The 20,926-nt window shown below is 36.8% G+C and overlaps 1 protein-coding gene across 6 annotated transcripts in view; it reads right to left on the reverse strand.

The window, feature by feature from the left end:
• Window positions 1–20,926, reverse strand: part of SREK1 (splicing regulatory glutamic acid and lysine rich protein 1) — a 45,015-nt gene that overhangs the window by 21,010 nt on the left and 3,079 nt on the right. For 3 of the 6 annotated variants that reach the window (XM_006061724.4, XM_006061723.4, XM_006061726.4), the window contains exons 2-5: window positions 13,042–13,175; window positions 7,276–7,391; window positions 1,082–1,246; window positions 753–931 (exon numbers count right to left, since the gene is read on the reverse strand). In XM_006061724.4, coding sequence (XP_006061786.1) covers window positions 753–931; window positions 1,082–1,246; window positions 7,276–7,391; window positions 13,042–13,175 — 594 coding nt within the window. Of the gene's footprint in view, window positions 519–752; window positions 932–1,081; window positions 1,247–7,275; window positions 7,392–7,672; window positions 10,545–13,041; window positions 13,176–20,926 lie in introns of those variants that run through there. The other 3 variants (XM_025270452.3, XM_025270451.3, XM_025270453.3) reach the window with 3 other exon arrangements.

Genomic DNA, 20,926 nt, shown 5'->3' on the forward strand with positions numbered 1-20,926 from the left:
ATTAAAATAAATTAAAATGGTAACACCAGTATTAAAATGAGTCATTTCTATTCTTAGATTATAAAAAACTCTCCCTTCATGGCTAAGAGTGGTTTCTCTGAGGCACATCAATGAATTTGGTATGTCTCACTTTAGCATGGTGAAAAAACAAGCATTCACTAAGAACATCATTTCTTATCCTCTAATAGCAGACTCCTGACCAAACTGCATAGTTTAGATCATTATCTACAGAATTCAAATAAAACTGTCACCTCAATAATCTACATGAAATAGAATTTCTGGTCTTGAGTATCTAAAAGGCTCTATCAATTTTTCACTTTGCAAATAAGAATGCAAGCAAGCCTTAAAATGTTTAATTTTTAAACATTTCTGAGATTCTGGATTTATCAAAATTCTATTTCTATATTACTGTAAATTCAATGCATATGTTAGACTGCCCATTAGTCTATCATAATAATGCAAAACTAACCTGACTTGTTAAAGCCTATGGAAAAAGAGCTACAATCAATATGTATGGTATAAATATGCTAGTATTAAACTAGATCTTATAAACTAGAAAGTAACATGTCTTCAAATGTGACTTTAAAAGCTAAAATGGTAAATATCTCATGTGTTTCATTTATACTTAACACAGTCTTCCTTTCCACAAATTGCCAATTACTATTAAAAAGAAAAAAAAAAAACTTAATTACATAAAAAACACTTAAAAATTTTTCAAAATCATTAAAATTTCTTTGTTTAGTGTTTCTTACTTCAGTGGCCTGTCTCCAAACATAACTCCATTAAAAGCAAGGGCCCTTGGTACAGAATTTTGGTCTGCAAATTCCACAAAAGCAAACCGAGTTGGCTGAGTCTCATCACCTGCCATCCGAACAAACTTCACTTCTCCAACTTGTTTAAAAAATTCAAGTAGCTGATCAGCTGTGGTTGTCTGAAGAAACAAAGTAACAGTTTTAATAAAGTATATTCTTCTTAAAAAAAAAAAAAATCTGGTAAATATTACTTTACCAACTGATACGATTTTTAAGAAAGGGAAAAAGATAAAAGGTCCCAACACTCGATTTCTTCTTCTATTAGTTACCTGGGAATTCAAATTGCCAACATAGACTGTTCTCCTAATTTCATCAATTTTAGAAGGATCCACATTCCCCATCAGTGGTGGCTGTGGTATCTCTCCAAGGGTTGCAATGTTGGGGTCTAGGGCTGCTGCTGGTATAGCTCCCAAACTGCTAAGGGAAACGCCCAGCTATAAAAAATAAACATAGCAGGTATTTTCTGTTAGTGTCAAAAATTACCATTATCAAGAAATCCAAAGAGGGGATAATGTATACATATAGCTGGTTCATTTTACTGTTCAGTAGAAACACATTATAAAGAAACAACACTCCAATAAAAGTTAATTTAAAAAACAAAACAAGCAAACAAAGAAACATTACCAGCCTCTCATCTTGAAGAATACTGATCAATTCAGTAAGACTGGGAAGAGACTAGGGACTCCTAATTTAAGCCAGGTATACATCTGAATTAATCAGAGTAAGGTCACAGTGGTTTTCAATTTAACAAGAAGTACAATGTATTTCTTAACTATCTGGGTATTTTAATTCTAAATTTAACATTAAAAACAAACAGTGAATTCTTACTATTTTTTTTCTATTAAATGGTAGTTTTAGTAATTGAGAATTCTATTCTTTTCTGTTGACCAATCATGATACAATGGTATTAACTGAATAATAGTTACATAGTCACAATAGTCAAAGATCAGTTTTCACAATCAATAGCCAGACAAAAAGTAAAAGATAATTACAACTGCAAGCCATAAGGGAAGCATGATTAACCTAACAATATAAAATAATTACATACAACTTGGGGGATTAAGTAGAGTGATGTGCTAAGTGGAAGTGTGTACGTGCACATGTTCTCATCTGTCCAGCCAGTCTGTCTTTCGGTTGGTGCATTTAATCCATTTACATGTAAAGTAATTATCACTATGTATGATCCTATTTGGCCTTTTACACAGTTCATGACGTTCTCATGGCAAGTATACTGGGTGGCTTGTCATTCCCTCCTCCATGCTGAAGCTGAAGCTACAGTATTTTGGTCATCTGACACACACAGACGACTCACTGGAAAAGTCCCTGATGCTGGGAAAGATCAAGGGCGGAAGAAGAGGGTGTCTGAGGATGAGATGGCAGGATGGCATCACCGATGCAACGAACATGAACTCGGGCAAACTCTGGGAGATGGTGAGGGACAGGGAGGCCAGGCGTGCTGAAGTCCACAGGGTCACAAAGAGTCGGACAGGACTGGGCAAGTGAACAACAGTGATCCTATTACCATTTTTTTTTTTAGCATTTTCTTAACTGTTTTGAGTTTATTCTAGTAGGTCTTTTCTTTCTCTTGTGTTTCCTGCCTAGAGAATTTCCTTTAGTATTTGTTGTAAAGCTGGTTTGGTGGTGCTGAATTCTCTTAACTTCTGCTTGTCTGGAAAGCTTTTCATTTCTCCATCAAATCTGAACAAGAGTCTTGCTAAGTAAACTATTCTTGGTTATAGGTTCTTCCCTTTCATCACTTTAAATGTATCACACCATTCCCTTCTGGCTTGTAGAGGTTTCTATTGAGAAATTAGCTGATAACTTATGGGAGTTCCATTTTATCTTATTTGTCACTTTTCCTTTCTTTTACTATTTTATCTTTGTTTTTAATTTTCATCATTTCGATTACTATGTGTTTCAGTGTGTTCCTCCTTGGGTTTATCCTGCCTGAGACTCTTTCTGCTTCCTGGACTTGGGAACTTTTCCCATCTTAGGGAACTTTTCAGCTATTATTTCTTCAAATATTTTCTCAGGTCCTTTCTTTCTTTCTTCTTCTGGGACCCCTATAATGAGAATGTTGGTGCATTTAATGTTGTCCCAGAGGTCTCCTAGGTTGTCTCCATTTATTTTCATTTGTTTTTCTATATTCTGTTCTGTGGCAGTGATTTCCACTATTCTGTCTTTCAGGTCACTTATCCATTCTTCTGCATCAGCTATCCTATTAATTCCCTCTAGTGTATTGTTCCTCTCAGTGTGTACTTTAGTTCTTCTAGTTTCTTGGGAAACATTTCTTGCATCTTCTCAATCTTTTCTTCCATTCTTTATCCAAGATCCTGGATCATCTTCACTATCATTATTCTGAATTCTTTTTCTGGAAGGCTGCCTATCTCCACTTCATTTGCTTGTTTTTCTGGAGTTTTACACTGTCCATTCATGTGAGACAAAACCCTCTGCTTTTTCATCCTGGTTAACTTTCTATGGTGTGGTTTTGGTTCTAGCCACTGAGGTATTGTGTTCTTGCTTCTTCTGTCTGCCCTCTGGTAGATGAGACTAAGAGGCTTGTATAAGCTTCCTGATGGGAAGGACCGGTGGCAGGAAAAACAGGGACTTGCTCTGGTGGGCAGGGTCATGCTCAGTACAATTTTAATCCAATTACCTGCCAATGGGGGTGTTTGCGCTCCTTCTCTGTTTGTTGTTTGGCCTGAGATGACCCAGCCAAACATGGGCTCTATGGTTGGGTTAATCATGACGCCCAAGAGGACTTACACCAAAGGGCCCTTTCCAGGACTGCTGCTGCCTGTGTCCCCATCTCCACGGCAAGCCACTGCCAATCCACACCACCACAGCAGACCCTCCAACACTAGCAGGTAGATCTGGTTAGTCTCCTGTGGGGTCACTGCTCCGTGCCACTGGGTCTTGGCATACACAAGATTTTGTTTCTGCTAAGAGTGGAGTCTCTGTTTCCCCCAGTCCTGTGAAGTCCCATAATCAAATCCCACTGGCCTTCAAAGTCAGATTCCCTGGGGAATCCTAGTCCCTCTGTTGGATCCCCTAGCTGGGAAGCCTGATGTGGGACTCAGAACCTTCACAACAGTGGGAGAACTTCTTTGCTATTACTCTTCTCCAGTTTGTGGGCTGCCCACCTGGTGGGTATGGGATTTATCGTCATTGTGCCCCTCCTACCATCTCATTGTGGCTTCCTGTCTTTGGACGTGGAGTATCTTTTTTTGGTGGGTTCCAGCGTCCTCCAGTGGATGGTTGTCCAATAGCTAGTTGCGATTTTGGTGCTTGTGCAGATGAGTGCATGTTCTTTTACTCTGCCATCTTGAACTGGAAACCCTGTCAATTCTTACCTATTTGCAGTAGTTTTTAGTTTAAACATTAAGAAACATGCTTTAGTGTGAATTTAAACTTAAAAAGATAGATCTAAGAATCTGAAAATGAAACATTCTACAGAATCATGAGAAGACTTTTTAAGAAACAAAAACACGCTACTTTCATTTTCACCTGTGCAATTTAAGTCAATTAAGTTAACCAACTATATATTGTTATACTGTTGCAAAACTACTAAAATTTTAACAATGCTTTCTAAAGGCAAAACTACTAGTTTATGAAATCAGTATCACTTATGCTTGTCGTAGCAACTCGTGTGTGATCTTTTTAAAACATCAAATCAAGTTTTATCTCTGCTTAAAACCCTTTAGAATAAAATTCAAACTTCTTTCTGCGGCCTAAAGAGCCTTACATAAGCAGTGCCCTTACCTGCCCCTCTAATCTCAAAACAACTACTACCCTACCTCCTTCAACTCCTACCCTGCCACCAAACCATTCTGTACCTTGAACACACAAGTTTTCTCACTTAGGGCTTTTTACCTGGCATTCCATCTACCCTAAAAAGCTCCTCCCCGAGCTTCTGCTGGCTGAACTCTTCAACCATCAGGTCAGTCATCCTCTCCAAGTTTTCCCTGACCTTATGGAGAGCCACATTTCCTCTCTACTGCATCACTGTTTTTTCCTTCATAGTTTTTATTAACGTAATCTGTGGTATCTTGCTGCTAACAGACCTTAGATTTGTTGCTATCATCATTTCAAGTTATCATAACATTGTAGAAAACATCTTTAGTTCAAAACGCATGAATGATCTAGCCTCTCTCCACATGTTGCCTCTAATGACACTCCTTTTTCTCCTATCTCATCTCTGATAGTCTAACATTCAGATGATTGAGGGTCACACCTTCAATTTTTTCCTACTGTGCAAAAGAATTATTATATAAACTAAGCTAAATCACAAGTATGAGTCTTGTTAGTTCTGCATGGATTTAAAACAGACTTTTCCAGGTATTCCTAGCAGTCCATCCTTTGACTTAGAAATTTCTCCACTGGGACATATAATTATAGATCTGGAATGGGATTTTCCAAATCATCTAACTCAAGCCCTTTGTTTCTCAAATGTAAAGACCATTCAGTCTTTTTTTCTTCAGAAAACTTTTTTGTCTCTGTCTTCTTTGCACTATACCATTCTTCAACACTTGTGCCATTTGACATGGTAACCATCAATTACATAGAGCTATCTGAATTTTAATTAAAATTCAGTGCCTCAGTCACACCAAATTTCAAGTGCTCAATAGCCACACGCTGCTAATGGTTTCTATACTACATAGTAGAGATTCAGACATTTCCATCACAGCAGAAAGATCTACTGGATATGGCTGCTCTGTCTCTATTCTGGCCCTTGTCCAAACAACCTAAATATTGGGTTAGCCAAAAAGTTTGTTCAGGTTTTTCCATAAGATGTTATAAAAAACCCACACAAACTATTTGGTCAACCCAATACTTAAGAGTGCCCTTTCAGTCTTTGAGAGGATAAAGATGATCTGGACTCCCAATATAAAACTTTTGCCTTCTGAATATAAAACCCAATACAAAACCTCAACCTCCCTGAAGATTACATAAACTTAATCTCCCTATTAAGTAGAAACCTTATGAAAGGTTTCATTCACTCTTATCAAAGAGTGAATCTTTTTAATGTCTAGAAAAGAAATGTTCTAGGCAGAGAATAAATAAATATTCCAAGGCAGAAATATATTTGGTATATCCAAAAAACAAGGTCAATATGACTGAAGTAGAGGGGAAACAAGTAGGGAAAAAAGGTCAGAGAAGTAGCCAGGAGCCAAATCACAATGGGCCACCTTTCCCATGTTTTATAACTTCATGAAGTAAGTTATATAATAATAGATATCTACAGCTAAATTAAAAGGAATCATTTCTTGTCAAAGCAACAAATTAAATAATAAAGACGTTATACTGTTGATAAATAAACCTAAAAATATTCAAAATAGCAAGAGTATTTTCTGAGGAGGGGGGAAAAAAAGACAGTGATTCAGAAATTAATCTTAAAAATGCCAAAACATACCCAAACTCAAATTTCTAAAAAGTCCAATTCAAATGATCAGATGTTAAAGTAAAAGACACTTTCCCCCCATGGATCATAATACAGGTCTCCAGTAGAACAATGGCATGTAAAAATCCTAAAATCTTGCACTTCAGTTTCAAAAATCACTTCTAAAACTTGGATAAATTAAGTAACTATAATCATAAAGTTTACTGATTCACTCCTTAATAACCCAGTACCACAAAGCTAAATACAACTTTCAATTAAAGTGAGTTTTGCATTTTCTCTTGGGTTTATTTTTGCAGAAAAATGACTCTTTTAAAATGGCCAGAATCTTTTATATATACCAAGAACTCAGTAACAGCACGTCTTTTTTTTAACACCGCTTGGAAATCACAGAGGAGGCATTAAATTACACTTAGTTAACGAGAAACTATTTTTACCATGTTACATTTTCTCAGTATCAGACAAAAGCTTCTCTGAGATGTTTTTTCCCTATTACCAAGGTAGTAAATTATTTCATATTTTTCAAATGAATTTAGTCCTCCTGAACTGGGAAATACAGGTACCTAGACTCTCCAATTCCTCATGCTATCTACAATGCTGGGTTTCAGTAACTGATTTACTAATGAATAATAAACTTCAGTTCTCAAATTTAAATGAATCCCCAATTACTTCATAAGCAATTCCAAAAGGCATTTCAGGTCAGTGACGAGGAAAAAATTAGGCAGACATTTCAATCAAATCCTCTCCATTAAAAAAACTGTATTTAAAAAAGAAATTTAAAAAAAATTAAAAATAAATAAAAAAGAAATAGTGACTTGCCTGGTGGTCCAGTGGTTAAGACTCTGCGCTCCCAATGCAGGGAGTGCAGGTTCAGCCCCTGGTTGGGGAACTAAGACGCCACATGCTGGGTGACGCAACCAAAAAATAAATTAATAAAAATAAAATAGAAATAGTTTTCTAAGCTCTTTACAAAAAAAAAAAAGAATTTTCTAAGCTCTTTATTTAGCCGATTACACAGTTAAATGTTTACCCCTTTAAGAAGAGGGTGTCTCATCTCATACTTACTGTAGTTAAGGGATTTGGAGTCGGTATGGGAAGCAAGCCTGCACCGGGCATCAGACTTGTCATGGTTGGAGCAGGAGCCAATAAAGAGAGGGCTTTGGCTTCCTCTGGGATTTTACCTGCAGAGGCAAGTTCCAAACATTACAGAAAGCAGAAACACCACACAACTTTACACTATGATTTTACAATTACCCTTGCACTTAAAAAATAATAATAATAAATGAATCTATCAGATCCATATAAAGAAATAAATAAGAACTTAAGTCTTTCCTTTTACCCTGCTCTACTAGGAAAAATAAAAGTGAGCAAAATTTCAAAGACTAACAATCTCATTAATGGAATATTATTTTAAAAATTGAATAATGTAGACAATTATTTAACACTTTGAGCTATGGGTCACCTGTACTGGAAACTTAATGTTCATGAACCAAACGATATCAAGCATGGACGCTTTTCCAGGACGGTGTTTTCGCGGTGATCGAAAGTTGTGTTACACATGACAACCGTTCGTGTTGGCTGCATCACTAATAGCACACAGAACATCAGATACAGAAAAGAAGAACATTTTTTAAAGTTTAATCCCCAGAAATGGCAAATAACCAAATTAGTCAAAAAAAAGAAAAAGAAAAAAACAAATATGTGCGAATTGAAATTTATTCCCGAGTGTCCCTATCCTGTTAATTTAAACTACCTACTTGTGATGCAAACAATTTTGATAATCTTCCAATAGATTCCATTTAATTTCAAGTAGACAGAAAAGAACAAAAGCTACTGCACGTAACCAGCTTCAATTGAAAAGGAAGCCTACACCCATTCAGTTAACAAGGCATCTCACCAACAATGTCAGAGATGACCAAAAGAATCCAGTTCCAAAGAATATATTTGTCTTGGGAAACTATCATTTTTGAAAATAACTAAAAAAACTTTCCTGAGTCTCAGGAAACTTCTTAAATTACTGACTTTTACAACCAATTTATGTATACTTATCTGAAGAGGGGTGGTTAATGCCTAAATGCCTTCCTTATAATAAGCAGCTTAAGTGCCTAATAATAATAACAGTAACATTAAAATAATCCTAGACACTACGAAGAAATCCCTACAAGTAAAAAAATGAAAATTTACTCTGAATTAAGTCCATCAATTTGCCACATTTAATTACTGAATTCTAATCAACCAGTTTTGATAAAGACTATGACTTTCACACATTTTTTTCCGCTTTTTCTTAACTCTTTGAAAAAGAAAATTTCTAAGAAAAATTGACTCTACGTAGCAATTTCAGAAGAACTACTCATATATAATTATGTGTTATTTGACCAAATATTTCTATTATGAATTCTTCAAAGTAATTTAAAACACTGTACAAAGTCACATCAAATTGCAACTAGCATATGGAGTAAATTTTCAAGAAAGCACAATGCTGGGTTTCAGTGGTAAAATTCTACTTAATACAACCAGATGTGCAGGGATAAATCTCTAAAAAAACTTATTGAATGCACTTCTAAATGTGGATGGAATTCAAGGTGAATTTTAAAATTTGCTTTAAATAGTGGTTATACCTTATTCACAGGAATAGAAAAATTACACTTTCTTAGCTTTAGCAAATGTCTATGTATTCTAAGTCTATATAACCTTAATTTACTAATTTCAAAAACAAAGTCATTTTATTATTTCAGTAAATTCTGCATAAGCACAGATTTTAACATGCATAAAGATTAAAAGGTGGGAGGATCTTACTTGAAGACATCAAATAATAATTTATTTTGTATTTATTAGTTACTAGCATTAAGACATGTATCTGTATATTCACATATATACTATACTATTTACATTGGTATCCAACCTCTTGTATCTTGTGAAAATAAGTATTCTTTCTTTTTTAAATATTTGTAAAACCTGAACACATCTTGATAAATCAACTGAGGTCCTAAGGTACAAATCCTATGCTCTACTACCCTAATTCATGCACCTAAAAAAATTCCAATTTAGTAATGTCTCAATTTAAGATTACCTGTTGATTAAATAAGCAAAACTATACAAACAAAACAGTGCAGGAAGACTATACCAACAAAAAGGGTATTTAACCTAGGCCAAAAGTTGATTATTTAAAGTCATTCGCTTTTGGCTTAAAAATAGTTGTCAGTAGGATATCTGACTCTCACTGCCTCTCACAACATAATGAACTATTATAAGTATTAAGTCTAACTAAAAGCACAATATTTATTATTCTTATTACCATTAAAGATAATCTAAAAGTCCCACTGCTTAATTTCCAAGATAAAATTCTACCAAATTTATCCTCCAAATATTATCAGAATGTATAAAAGCATAAAGCAAATTAAGTACTTAGCATTTTTCCCGAACTGTACTCATCAAAGACAACTGAGAGGAAAACAGTGAGTGTCTCTCATGCATCCTAATCTCAGAATCTATTTAGAAACAAGTAATCTCTGAACATTTTTCAACCAAAAATTCAAGCAAAGAAATACACACGCAAGTAAATATTCAACAGTTTCTCAAGTATTCATTCCCCACATAGGCAACTAAAAGTGTTTTGTTTTTAAATCAATGCTATTTTCTACAATAAATAACTATCATAAAAGTGAAAAGTCTCTTCTTGTTCTCTACCCTCAGAATGTTATAAGAAATTTACTTATTTTCCTTGATGATTGTGTATGCCTAAAATTCTAAGGGAGAAGGATGAAAATTCAAAGTTATTAGTTGGTCTTTATGAGAGTTGCAGACTTGTCAGAAAACTGCAAAAAATGTTACACTGAGATCAAAAATGTGCTCCTAAATAAGAATCTCACCACTGTTTTAGTGTTTCGGGAACAAAATGTACCCAATCAGTTTATAAACACCAACTGAAACTAGCACTGAGCTTCATGAAACTGTATACTAATTTACTGTGAAAACTTATTTTATGTTGAGGATGAGTTCTACTAATCATCTCCCAATATAATTTGCAATGCAATGTTATGAACTCTTAATGGAATACCATTTACAAAGAACTGGAAAACCAGCTCACAAGTTAAAGTGAAAGAGATTTAACAAAACAAAACAAAACAAAACAAAAAAAAAGGGACAAAATAAAGAAAAAGAAATGAAATTAAAGTAAAACAATAAAAAACAGAGACAGGGCGTCCATCTTCTGCGGTTCAGACTCCGATCTCATTTCCCCAATGAAGGTTTCACTTGACGGCAGGTTTAGTGGCATGGCAAACAATGCCTAACTCAGGCAAGTGTAACAGGTCTGCCTTGGCCAGTCTAGTCATCTAATAATGCACAAATATCACATAGAGAAAACATACAAAACCAAATTAATAGTCAAAATCCATCTACCAGAAAATGTGGACATAAACTTATGACTGATGATTAGGTTGACACCCTATCTTTGACCTTATCTTTTTCTAAGTGTTAACATTTATAAAAAGAAATCTGAGATGCACGCAACAACAAAAAGAGGTCATACCTGGACGAGTATAATGAAAGTAAAACATTTTATTTTGAAGTGGCATGTTTTATTAACAATAGCTAATGCTTAATATGTGTGAAACTATTACACATCCAACCTTACTTAAACAGCTTAGGATCTTCTCACAATACTACTGTCTAAATGAAAAACAAACAAAAAAAACAGCAAATTGAAAGAAACTGAAAAAAAAGTCTTACAACTTTTTGCTATGGTTCTTTCACTTCTTTCATAATGCTGTTTCTATAACATCAAGGAAAGAATACACTCAGTGAAGTAAATAGAAGACTGCTTACAGAACAGCAGTACAGCTCTTACAGAACTTACTCCACTGGAACTCTTTCCTTTGATTTACTTCAAATTTACTTCCCTATCTTTAACACAATACATTATTACTCTGCTTGCAGTGCATGATCAGATCTTTCGGTAGCTCACTGTGACATTCTTCAGGTTCTATGAATTCATCTCTGTTGTACTAGTTCAATGAAAAATGTGTATCTGAATGTTTTTCCAGTATCAATTATTTTATAGGTTAGTGTTCTAAAATAGAACTAAACTGGAATAAAAATATGAATTTTCATGTTCAAAAATAGCGAAATTTTGTCTCAAAATGTTAATACTAAAAATATTCAAGTCATTACAATAAATATGCAGTTAATTCTATCAAGTAAAACAGATAAAAAAAGGAACCTCTATATGCCCATAATCTTGAAGATTTATAACAAACAATGGTCACTTTTCAAATATTTGAAAAATCCTATGGGAATACAGCAAGGTTCCAGCAGAGCCACACCAACAAAATTCTTCCTTCCAGTTCAATAATAAGCTAAAAATCACACAAGATCTGTGCTGCCGGTGGCATAATTTTTTGATACAATTAATATTCCCATTAATACACCTTCTACTTATTTTTTTCCCATGCAGTTTACTTGGTATGAAATTGGTATGAACTTGGTATGCAAACTAAACCATTACCAGCTCTTTTCTCACCTTGTTCTCCAATTGTAGGGTCGTTGTACGCTTACAGATTAGTAGTTAAGAATAGATTTAAGCAAATAATTAACTTCAGTTCATTTTTATTCTCCCTACCCCACTCTAATACCCAGGCATGGGAAAAACACTTTGAAATTTATCTGAAAAACTCCAGAAGGTCCTGTTCTGGGACTTCAAAAAGAACATCACTGTATCTGACTGTAATGTTTCTGACATCCCAGAACAGGCATTCTGAAATATGCAAAAAACCCTGAAAGTGCAGCAAACTGTTTCCTATGCACTACTTTAATGTTAGCCTGGTTTCTAAAAATGGCTTTAAAACATTACATATGAAAACTCATTAGACTGTTTCAGGTAAAAATTTTATGTTGTAAAACAGTTACCACAAGCCACCAGTGAAAATATATTTTAAAGACATTTAAATTATAATAACCAATTATAAAATCCATGTACATATGCTACAATCAGTGCTCTGAATAAAAGTTAATTACACACCAGAACTTTCAAATTCAGCACAGCCTATTATATGTTAGTGGCTCTGTAAACGTAAGTTACTAAAAAAAATAAGCATTAATAATAATTAGCTCTTAAAGCAGGTTGTCATAAATTAATGAATTACTATAAGGCCTTCGGCCTTGTTACCCCTTCAAACAACTATTTCCTTGATGGATGCTTTGGAAAATTGTTTTCCATTGTTTTTCTTTAATTGCCATCACCACCCCCAACCCTACCTCCACCCCCCCAACCCACCAGCAAAAGAGGTCAGTAAAATAAATTTCAGTTGCACAGCAAACAATTACAGTGAATAAGAAATAATGGTTTCATTAAAAAGGTAAGTTACCTTAAGAAGATACTGTAAACCTTAAAATATGAATATTTTTCTTTAACATAATTACCACCTAACCCCCACTTAGCAAAATGTGTACACTGTTTTTATTTATGAAATTTCATTAATATTGTATACACAAGGGCAAAGGATCACTTATTTACACATTTTAAATAATTTCCTCTACCAATTTAATTTCAGAAAGCTTGCTTTAAACTTGCAAATTAAATACAACAAAGCAAAGTAAACCAAAGAAGGCAAGCAATTTAAAAAAATTTTAATGTCTAGCTATAATATCTCAAATATACATAATAAAGTAACCATTTTAATATATTTTATTATTAGGTAAAATCCTTTCCATCTCCAAATTTCATTCTTACACACACATACCATATCTACTTGCCAATTTCTAGGAAAGCCAGTGGTAGTAATGGACAGGACAGAGATTAAAATAACTTAAAAAATCATATGAGATACCAACCTTCTGCACAAGGAACAACTATCAGAGCTCTGTCAATAAAAACCGTGTTAGTTAGATGCTGGGCCACACCAACACTTGATGGATCACGAAACTTAACATAACATACTTTGGAAGAAAAAGCAAGAGGTGCGTTGCTGCAAGATAAAAAGAAAAACAATTGGACTAATAAACATTAGGCTGGTTTTTTCATTTTCATGTACCATTTCTTTTTTAGATCTTTACATAATCTTACACAATCAAAACAGGAATTTCTGCTGCTAAGGCATGAAATACCAGAACGCAGTCTTTTAGATCTTTACATAATCAACACAGGAATTTTTGTTGCTAAGACATGAAATACCAGAACTTAAGTCTTTTGATGGTGATTTGCTGCAAAGACTAAAGAGAAATCTAGACAGGCCTATAGCCCTGTTTGTTAAAAATCTGAAACTTAACACATTCTTAACTTCAGTGAAATGTGAAAATAGCTGACTTAACCCAAGGATGTTTAACTGGTGCATCCACATCAATCAGCAAAATCTCTTTCATAAAAAAAGCCCCAACTCTCAAGACTTCAAATTTTGTAACTACTTCCAATCCTCCCTAACATGATTCCTGACATTTAAAATCATTAAAAACTTCACAAACATCTAAAAACAATCAGAAAACCTGGAATTAAAATTAAGTTATTTTGCATATACCAGACTACTTCAGACTAGGCAGCTAGTCTGTGGTTTCCCAAACAGTTTTACAAACAAAATTTATATATTTTATAGGCAAAAGAGAATAGATTCTTACAAGTCCTACTAGATTTAATCTAGGCAAGACCACATTAAAAAGAAGCCAGACACAGCACAGATGAAAGCAATTTTTCGATAATATGAATCCATCATGTTAGAGTTCAAAATACACTATATCCTCATAAAGAATCATTTTCTCAACCTACCCATAACTGTGTTCAATTAAAATCTGTACTTGTCTTTAGCAAGTGAAAAAAGGCACAGCCTAGATATACAGCTAATGTTTAACATAAATGTACAATCCTTGAAAACATTCAATCTGTCACACTAAAAAAGTAAGATCATTTGAAAAATACCAAATATGACTTGGACAATAATAGTAATTTACTTCAGTTGACAAAACAGGTCAAGGAAGTTGACCACAATCTAGACCTAGTAAAAGGCAAAGATGAGATTTAAAGTCTAATTATCTAATTCCACATCTCATGTAACCTTAATCACCCAGTTACTCAAGAATTTTAAAGCCACTTTAATGTACTATTTGTAATTTCATAAATATCCATTGCTTCTTAAAATTAAAAACTTAAACATAGCAAAAAATCCACTTTGATAATGGCTAAATGTAGTTATGATATTAACCAAACACTAAGATAAAATATATCTGCATTTAGAACTTGAAACTATATGTTGATATATTATTATTAACATAACTTAATCAGGCTAATTAAAGCAGCTACAATAAAAATAAAACTCTACCTCTTTTTCACCCAACTGAATTAAATTCTTCCCTGCCTGCTGCTGCTGCTAATGCTTAAGTCGCTTCAGTCGTGTCCAACTCTGTGCGACCCCAGAGACAGCAGCCCACCAGACTCCCCTGTCCCTGGGATTCTCCAGGCAAGAACACTGGAGTGAGTTGCCATTTCCTTCTCCAATGCGTGCAAGTGAAGTCGCTCAGTCATGTCCGACTCTGTGCGACCCCATGGACTGCAGCCTACCAGGCTCCCCCGTCCCTGGGATTCTCCAGGCAAGAACACTGGAGTGGGTTGCCATTTCCTTCTCCAATGCATGAAAATGAAAAGTGAAAGTGAAGTCGCTCAGTCGTGTCTGACTCTTCGCGACCCCATGGACTGCAGCCTACCAGGCTCCTCCGTCCATGGCATTTGCCAGGCAAGAGCACTGAAGTGGGGTGCCATTGCCTTCTCCATCTTTCCTGCCTAAAGCCATCCTATTCAAGCTTCAAGCCAGTCCTTTTCAACCTCCCCCTACTCAACACATAAGTGAAGCACTGTATGTATTTGTCATGAGATAAACAATCTGTGGGCTTCCCTGGTGGTGCAGTGAAAAAACCCTGCCTGCCAAAGCAAGAGATGTGGGTTGCATCCCTGGGCTGGGAAGATACCTGGAGAAGGAAATGACAACCTACTCCAGTATTTTTGCCTGGGAAATCCCATGGGCAGAGGAACATGCTGGACTATAGTCCATGAGGTCACAGAAGAGTCAGAAGTGACTTAGCGACTAAACCGCAACAACAAATACATCTGCGTCCAGACTTCACTCACCTCTGTATTACCAGATCACCAATTCAGGCCTCTCTAAGAGCTCTAAACTCCTGTATCTAAGTGCCTGCTGGAATACTGCATGGTGATGGTCACAGGGTCCACCACTGAACTTATTCTTAAATTCATCACCTTCCTCTATACCAATCCAGCACTTTGTCCTAATCCATATCTCAGTTAAGGATACTACCACATCACCTAAGTCAGAAATCTGGGAGTTACTAATGTGACCATCATTAGTACTGTTCACCAAATATTTCCAAATTTCCTTCTGGCTACATAATAAAATTCTGTTTCTTTTTTTCCTTGAAGTTAGGTATGGCTGTGCAATTTGGTCAATTAAATATGAGCAGAACTGAAATGTATTCCTATTCAGGAGCTTTAAGGGTCATTGCTCTGTTCTGTCCCTCTGCCACAGTGACCAGCAACATCAAAGAGATGGGTAGCTGATACATCAGCTTCATCATCAACCCCGTCAATTTAGTATAAGAAATGATCTTGTTTTTATTAAACTACTGAGATTTATGGGTTGTTTCCATCCTTGAGCCTTCTTCCTTCTTTTTCATCCAATTGGTCTTTATATCCTATGAAAATGGCCTCCCAAATATTTGTCACATTAATTCTTAAAACTCAACATTCCAAAAACTATGATCATGGCTTCCAGTCCCATCACTTTCTGGCAAATACATGGGGACACAATGGAAACAGTGACAGACTATTTTCTTGGACTCCAAAATCACTGTGGACAGTGACTGCAGCCATGAAATTAAAAGACACTTGCTTCCTGGAAGAAAAGCTATGACAAACCTAGACAGCATATCAAAAAGCAGAGACATCACTTTGCCGACAAACATTCGTCTAGTCCAAACTATGGTTTTTTCCAGCAGTTGTGTACGGATTTGAGAGTTGGAACACAAGGAAGGCTGAGCGCCGAAGAATTGATGCTTTCGAACTGTGGTGCTGGAGAAGACCCTTGAGAGTCCTCTGGACAGCAAGGAGATCAAACCAGTTAATCCCAAAAGAAATTAACTCTGAATATTCTTTGGAAGGACTGATGCTGAAGTTCCAATCCTTTGGCCACCTGATGCGAAGAGCCGACTCATTGGAAAAGACCCTGACACTGGGAAAGATAGAGGGCAGGAGGCAAAGGGGGGTGACAGAGGATGAGATGGTTGGATGGAATCACAGACTCAACAGACATGAATCTGAGCAAACTCTGGGAGATAGTTAAGGACAGGGAAGCCTGTCGTGCTGCAGTCCATGGGGTTGCAAAGAGTCAGACACATCTGAGGGACAAAACAGCAAATTCTTTCAATACTCTCATTATCAATGCCTTCATTCAAATCCTTATCATTTCTCACTGGGATTACTAACCAATCACACTGCCTCCAATCGCAACTCTTTATTTAACAATCTTCCACAAAAGCTGTTAGAATAATCTTTCTAAACCCTAAATTTCTTCATGTCATGCTTCAATTTCCTCAGAGCCATCCTTCTTTTCTTGCCTCATCATTTTAAAAATCCAGGCATAAAAACACTTGCCGTCCCCAGGACGCATTCTGCGCCAACAGAGCCGCCTTTGAGCCTGCTGTCTCAGTTGGCTATGATGTGCTCTTACTCCCCTTCCACTTTTCTTCAAGGCTCGTTTCAAAGTCTTCTGGAAAGTCATTTTAAAAAATCAAAGTAACTAAGTACCCTCTTACATGTGCTACCAAGACATCCTATATATTTTCAGCAGTTCCCTTATGTGAAACCCCGAACAGACCTAGCAAGCTTTAAGACACAACTGATTAGTCACACGGCACAAGGGCCCATTTCACCAGCTAACCCAAAACCTATACTTCGGGAGGCCTGACCAAATGAACTTGAACAATCACATTCTCTCTCTTGGGCTGGAAAGTCATTTAGAGTGAGGGTTTGGGCCAGATGCCAGATGAGTGAGTACAGGTCTGCAGAGAAACTGAGCAGATACAGAGAAACAACCAAGCTGACAATAAACCCTGACAGGAATAAGCAGATGGTGGCCTTGGGTGCTGATACCTTCCTGGCTCCCAGTCCCAGTTTCCATGAGGCCTCGTCTGTATTGTACTACTTAGGGAAATCATCTTTTTAACAATGTCTCTTCCTGAGCTAGATTAGTAACACCTTCTGTCCTTGGCAGCACCCCCCACCCCCAAAAACAAATCTATGATTACAAGGAGCTATGAAGGCCCTAGCAATTGCAACAAGTATAATCTCTTTTAGCACTTCAAGAAACTAACAGGCTACCAGTGAAACTATTTCCTAAATTGACAGATCCTTCTGTAAAAGAATGGAAACCTGAATCATCACTGTTGTAAACTGCAAACAATTCCAAATACCCCTACTTGAAACACATCATTTCAAATTTACAACACCCACAGGAATAAGAAATGTAGGACTGGTTAATAAACCACATGCTATGGCGATTTCAGAAACCCAAAACCTGGTTAAAAGATGCCAGTCTGTTCTGAACAGCATTACCGTAAAAGAATGGATCCTAGTGCTAAAAGCAATTTTCTTCAGCATCTCCAATTACCTTCTTTAAATGGAGAGTAAAATCAACACAGTATCTACTTTATAAAAATGTAAACATACAAGCTTTTCAGAAGTAGTAACATTACTTTATTTTGAATATTATAAGCTAAAAAGATACAGTGTGTGTACATGCTCAATCATTTGAGTCGTGTCTGACTCTGTGACCCTATGGACCATAGCTCACCAGCCTCCTCTGTCCATGGGATTCTCCAAGCAAGAATACTGGAGTGGGTTGCCATGCCCTCCTCTGCGGATCTTCCCAGCCCCAGAGAACGAACCTGAGTCTTCTGTGTCACCTGCATTGCAAGCAGATTCTTTACCCACTGAGCCACCTGGGAAGCCAAAAACGATACAGTGGCAAGCCTAAATACAAATATCTCAGCAAACAACTTTGTATTTATATTTATAAATGAATATATTTCCAAATGGAGAAGGCAATGGCAACCCACTCCAGTACTCTTGCCTGGAAAATCCCATGGACGGAGTAGCCTGGTAGGCTGCAGTCCATGGGGTCACGCAAAGAGTCAGACACAACTGAGCGACTTCACTTTCACTTTTCACTTTCACACACTGGAGAAGGAAATGGCACCCCACTCCAGTGTTCTTATCCCAGGGAGGGCGGAGCCTGGTGGGCTGCTGTCTATGGGGTCGCACAGAGTCAGACATGACTGAAGCAACTTAGTAGCACCAGCAGCAGCAGATTTCCAAATCTTATGTTTAGATTTTTCTCTCTAGTATATCTATGCTGTTAAGTAAGGTTTACTTTTTTTAAAATTAAATATGATTATCATTTCAAATGCAATCCTGACCTACAGTTTTAATTTTTAAAAGGGGTTAAATATGTTATTGGTCTAAACATGTTTCTCTAAAGAAAGTAACAGTACTCAAATATAGCAGATTTTATATTGACCTCATTTGTTAAATCGTTTTTTTTAATAAAAACCTTCTACAATTACTTTTCAAAAAAAAAAATCAGAATTTTTCACTGAGAGTTTAATGCAAAAATCACAGAACCAACTTTTTGAGCATCAGTTAAATTTCTTGGATCCTAACTGGTTATCTGGGCTTCCCAGGTGGCACAGTGATAAAAAAATCTGCTTGCCAATGCAGGAGCCGCAGGAGACTCAGGTTCAATCCCTGGGTCAAGAACAGCCCCTGGAATAGGAAATGGCAACACATTCCAGTATTCTTGCCTGGAAAATTTCACGGACAGAGGTGGGGAAACAGTCCACGGGATGGCAAAGATTCGGACACGACTAGGCATGCACACACGTAACTGGTTATCTAATTTTTCACTAAACATGGTGATAGCACTATACAATCTTTAAAAAAATACTCAATGTGGTAACACTATGATTTTCCAACACTTTATTATATTTCTAGACGTCCTCTGAGAATCTATCAAAAAAGATATAATGCAAAGCATGGACAAAGCATGTAGTTCTATGTATGAAAATATTAACTGATACATAACAATTTCTCGGAGAAGGAAATGGCACCCCACTCCAGTACTCTTGCCTGGAAAATCCCATGGACGGAGGAGCCTGGTGGGCTGCAGTCCATGGGGTCATTAAGAGTCAGACACGACTGAGCGACTTCACTTTCACTTTTCCCTTCCATGCATTGGAGAAGGAAATAGCAACCCACTCCAGTGTTCTTGCCTGGAGAATCCCAGGGACGGGGGAGCCTGGTGGGCTGCCGTCTACGGGGCCGCACAGAGTCGGACATGACTGAAGTGACTTAGCTTAGCTTAACAATTTCTCAACAGGTCTCCAGTGATACTATGGATGGCTCAACTGTCCTTTCTATAAGACTTCCTTATGATTTACTGACACCCACTAAATGCCAGAGGCCCTCCAATCACAGTGGACAATCAAAAATACACATTTTCAAATATTTCTAGCTAAAACCCAATGACAGAATTTCAAACACACACATACACACTTGAGACTTTAAATATTATTACAATAAATAAAACACAGCAATATGAAAAATGCTTACTATGGGCTGAGTAAAAAAAGTTGACAGGAACAGTGTATATATTCTTTTGACTACAGTAGATTAAAATAAGGGATTCCCCAATAGCTCAGTTGGTAAAGAATCCGCCTGCAATTCAAGAGACCCCAGTTCAATTCTTGGGTCAGGAAGATCTGCTGGAGAAGGGATAGGCTACCCACTCCAGTCTTCTTGGGCTTCCCTGGTGGCTCAGCTGATAAAGAATCTGCCTGCAATGCAGGAAACCTGGGTTTGATCCCTGGATTGTGAAGATCCCCTGGTGAAGAGAACGGCTACCCACTCCAGTATTCTGGCCTGGAGAATTCCATGGACTGAGACTGTATAGTTCATGGGGTCACAAAGAGTCGGACAAGACAGAGCGACTTTCACTCAACTCATTCATATTAAGATAAATGTATATAAAAAGGACTGAAGGGAAACACGTGGAAATGGAGAAAGGCTTTGACAGGGCCCTAGGGTCACTGGCACTGTTCCATTGTCTCAATTTTTCATAATGTGACTATATAGGTTTTATGCTATGCTATGCTATGCTAAGTCACTTCAGTTCTGTCTGACTCTGTGCGACCCCATAGACGGCAGCCCACCAGACTCCCCCGTCCCTGGGATTCCCCAGGCAAGAACACTGGAGTGGGCTGCCATTTCCTTCTCCAATGTGTGAAAGTGAAAAGTGAAAGTGAAGTCGCTCAGTCGTGTCCGACTCTTAGCAACCCCATGGATTGCAGCCTACCAGGCTCCTCCGTCCATGGGATTTTCCAAGCAAGAGTCCTGGAGTGGGGTGCCATTGCCTTCTCTGATACAGGTTATACTTTTAGCTATTTGACAGCTTTTACCTTATCAGTGCTTTTGAAGACCAGAGAAGTAAAGAAAACCCGCAAGCCAAAAAAAAAATCAACACAGGGTTGATGGTAGAAATGAGACTAGGTTACCCTATAGGTATTATGCACTTGAGGGGGTATAGGAGAACTTCTAGGGTGCAGAGAATCCTATCCACGTGCTGGATCTGTTCACTTTGTGAAAATTCATCAAGCTGTATACCCT

This window comes from Bubalus bubalis, chromosome 19, assembly GCF_019923935.1.
Source record: "Bubalus bubalis isolate 160015118507 breed Murrah chromosome 19, NDDB_SH_1, whole genome shotgun sequence".
Lineage (NCBI taxonomy): Eukaryota > Metazoa > Chordata > Mammalia > Artiodactyla > Bovidae > Bubalus > Bubalus bubalis.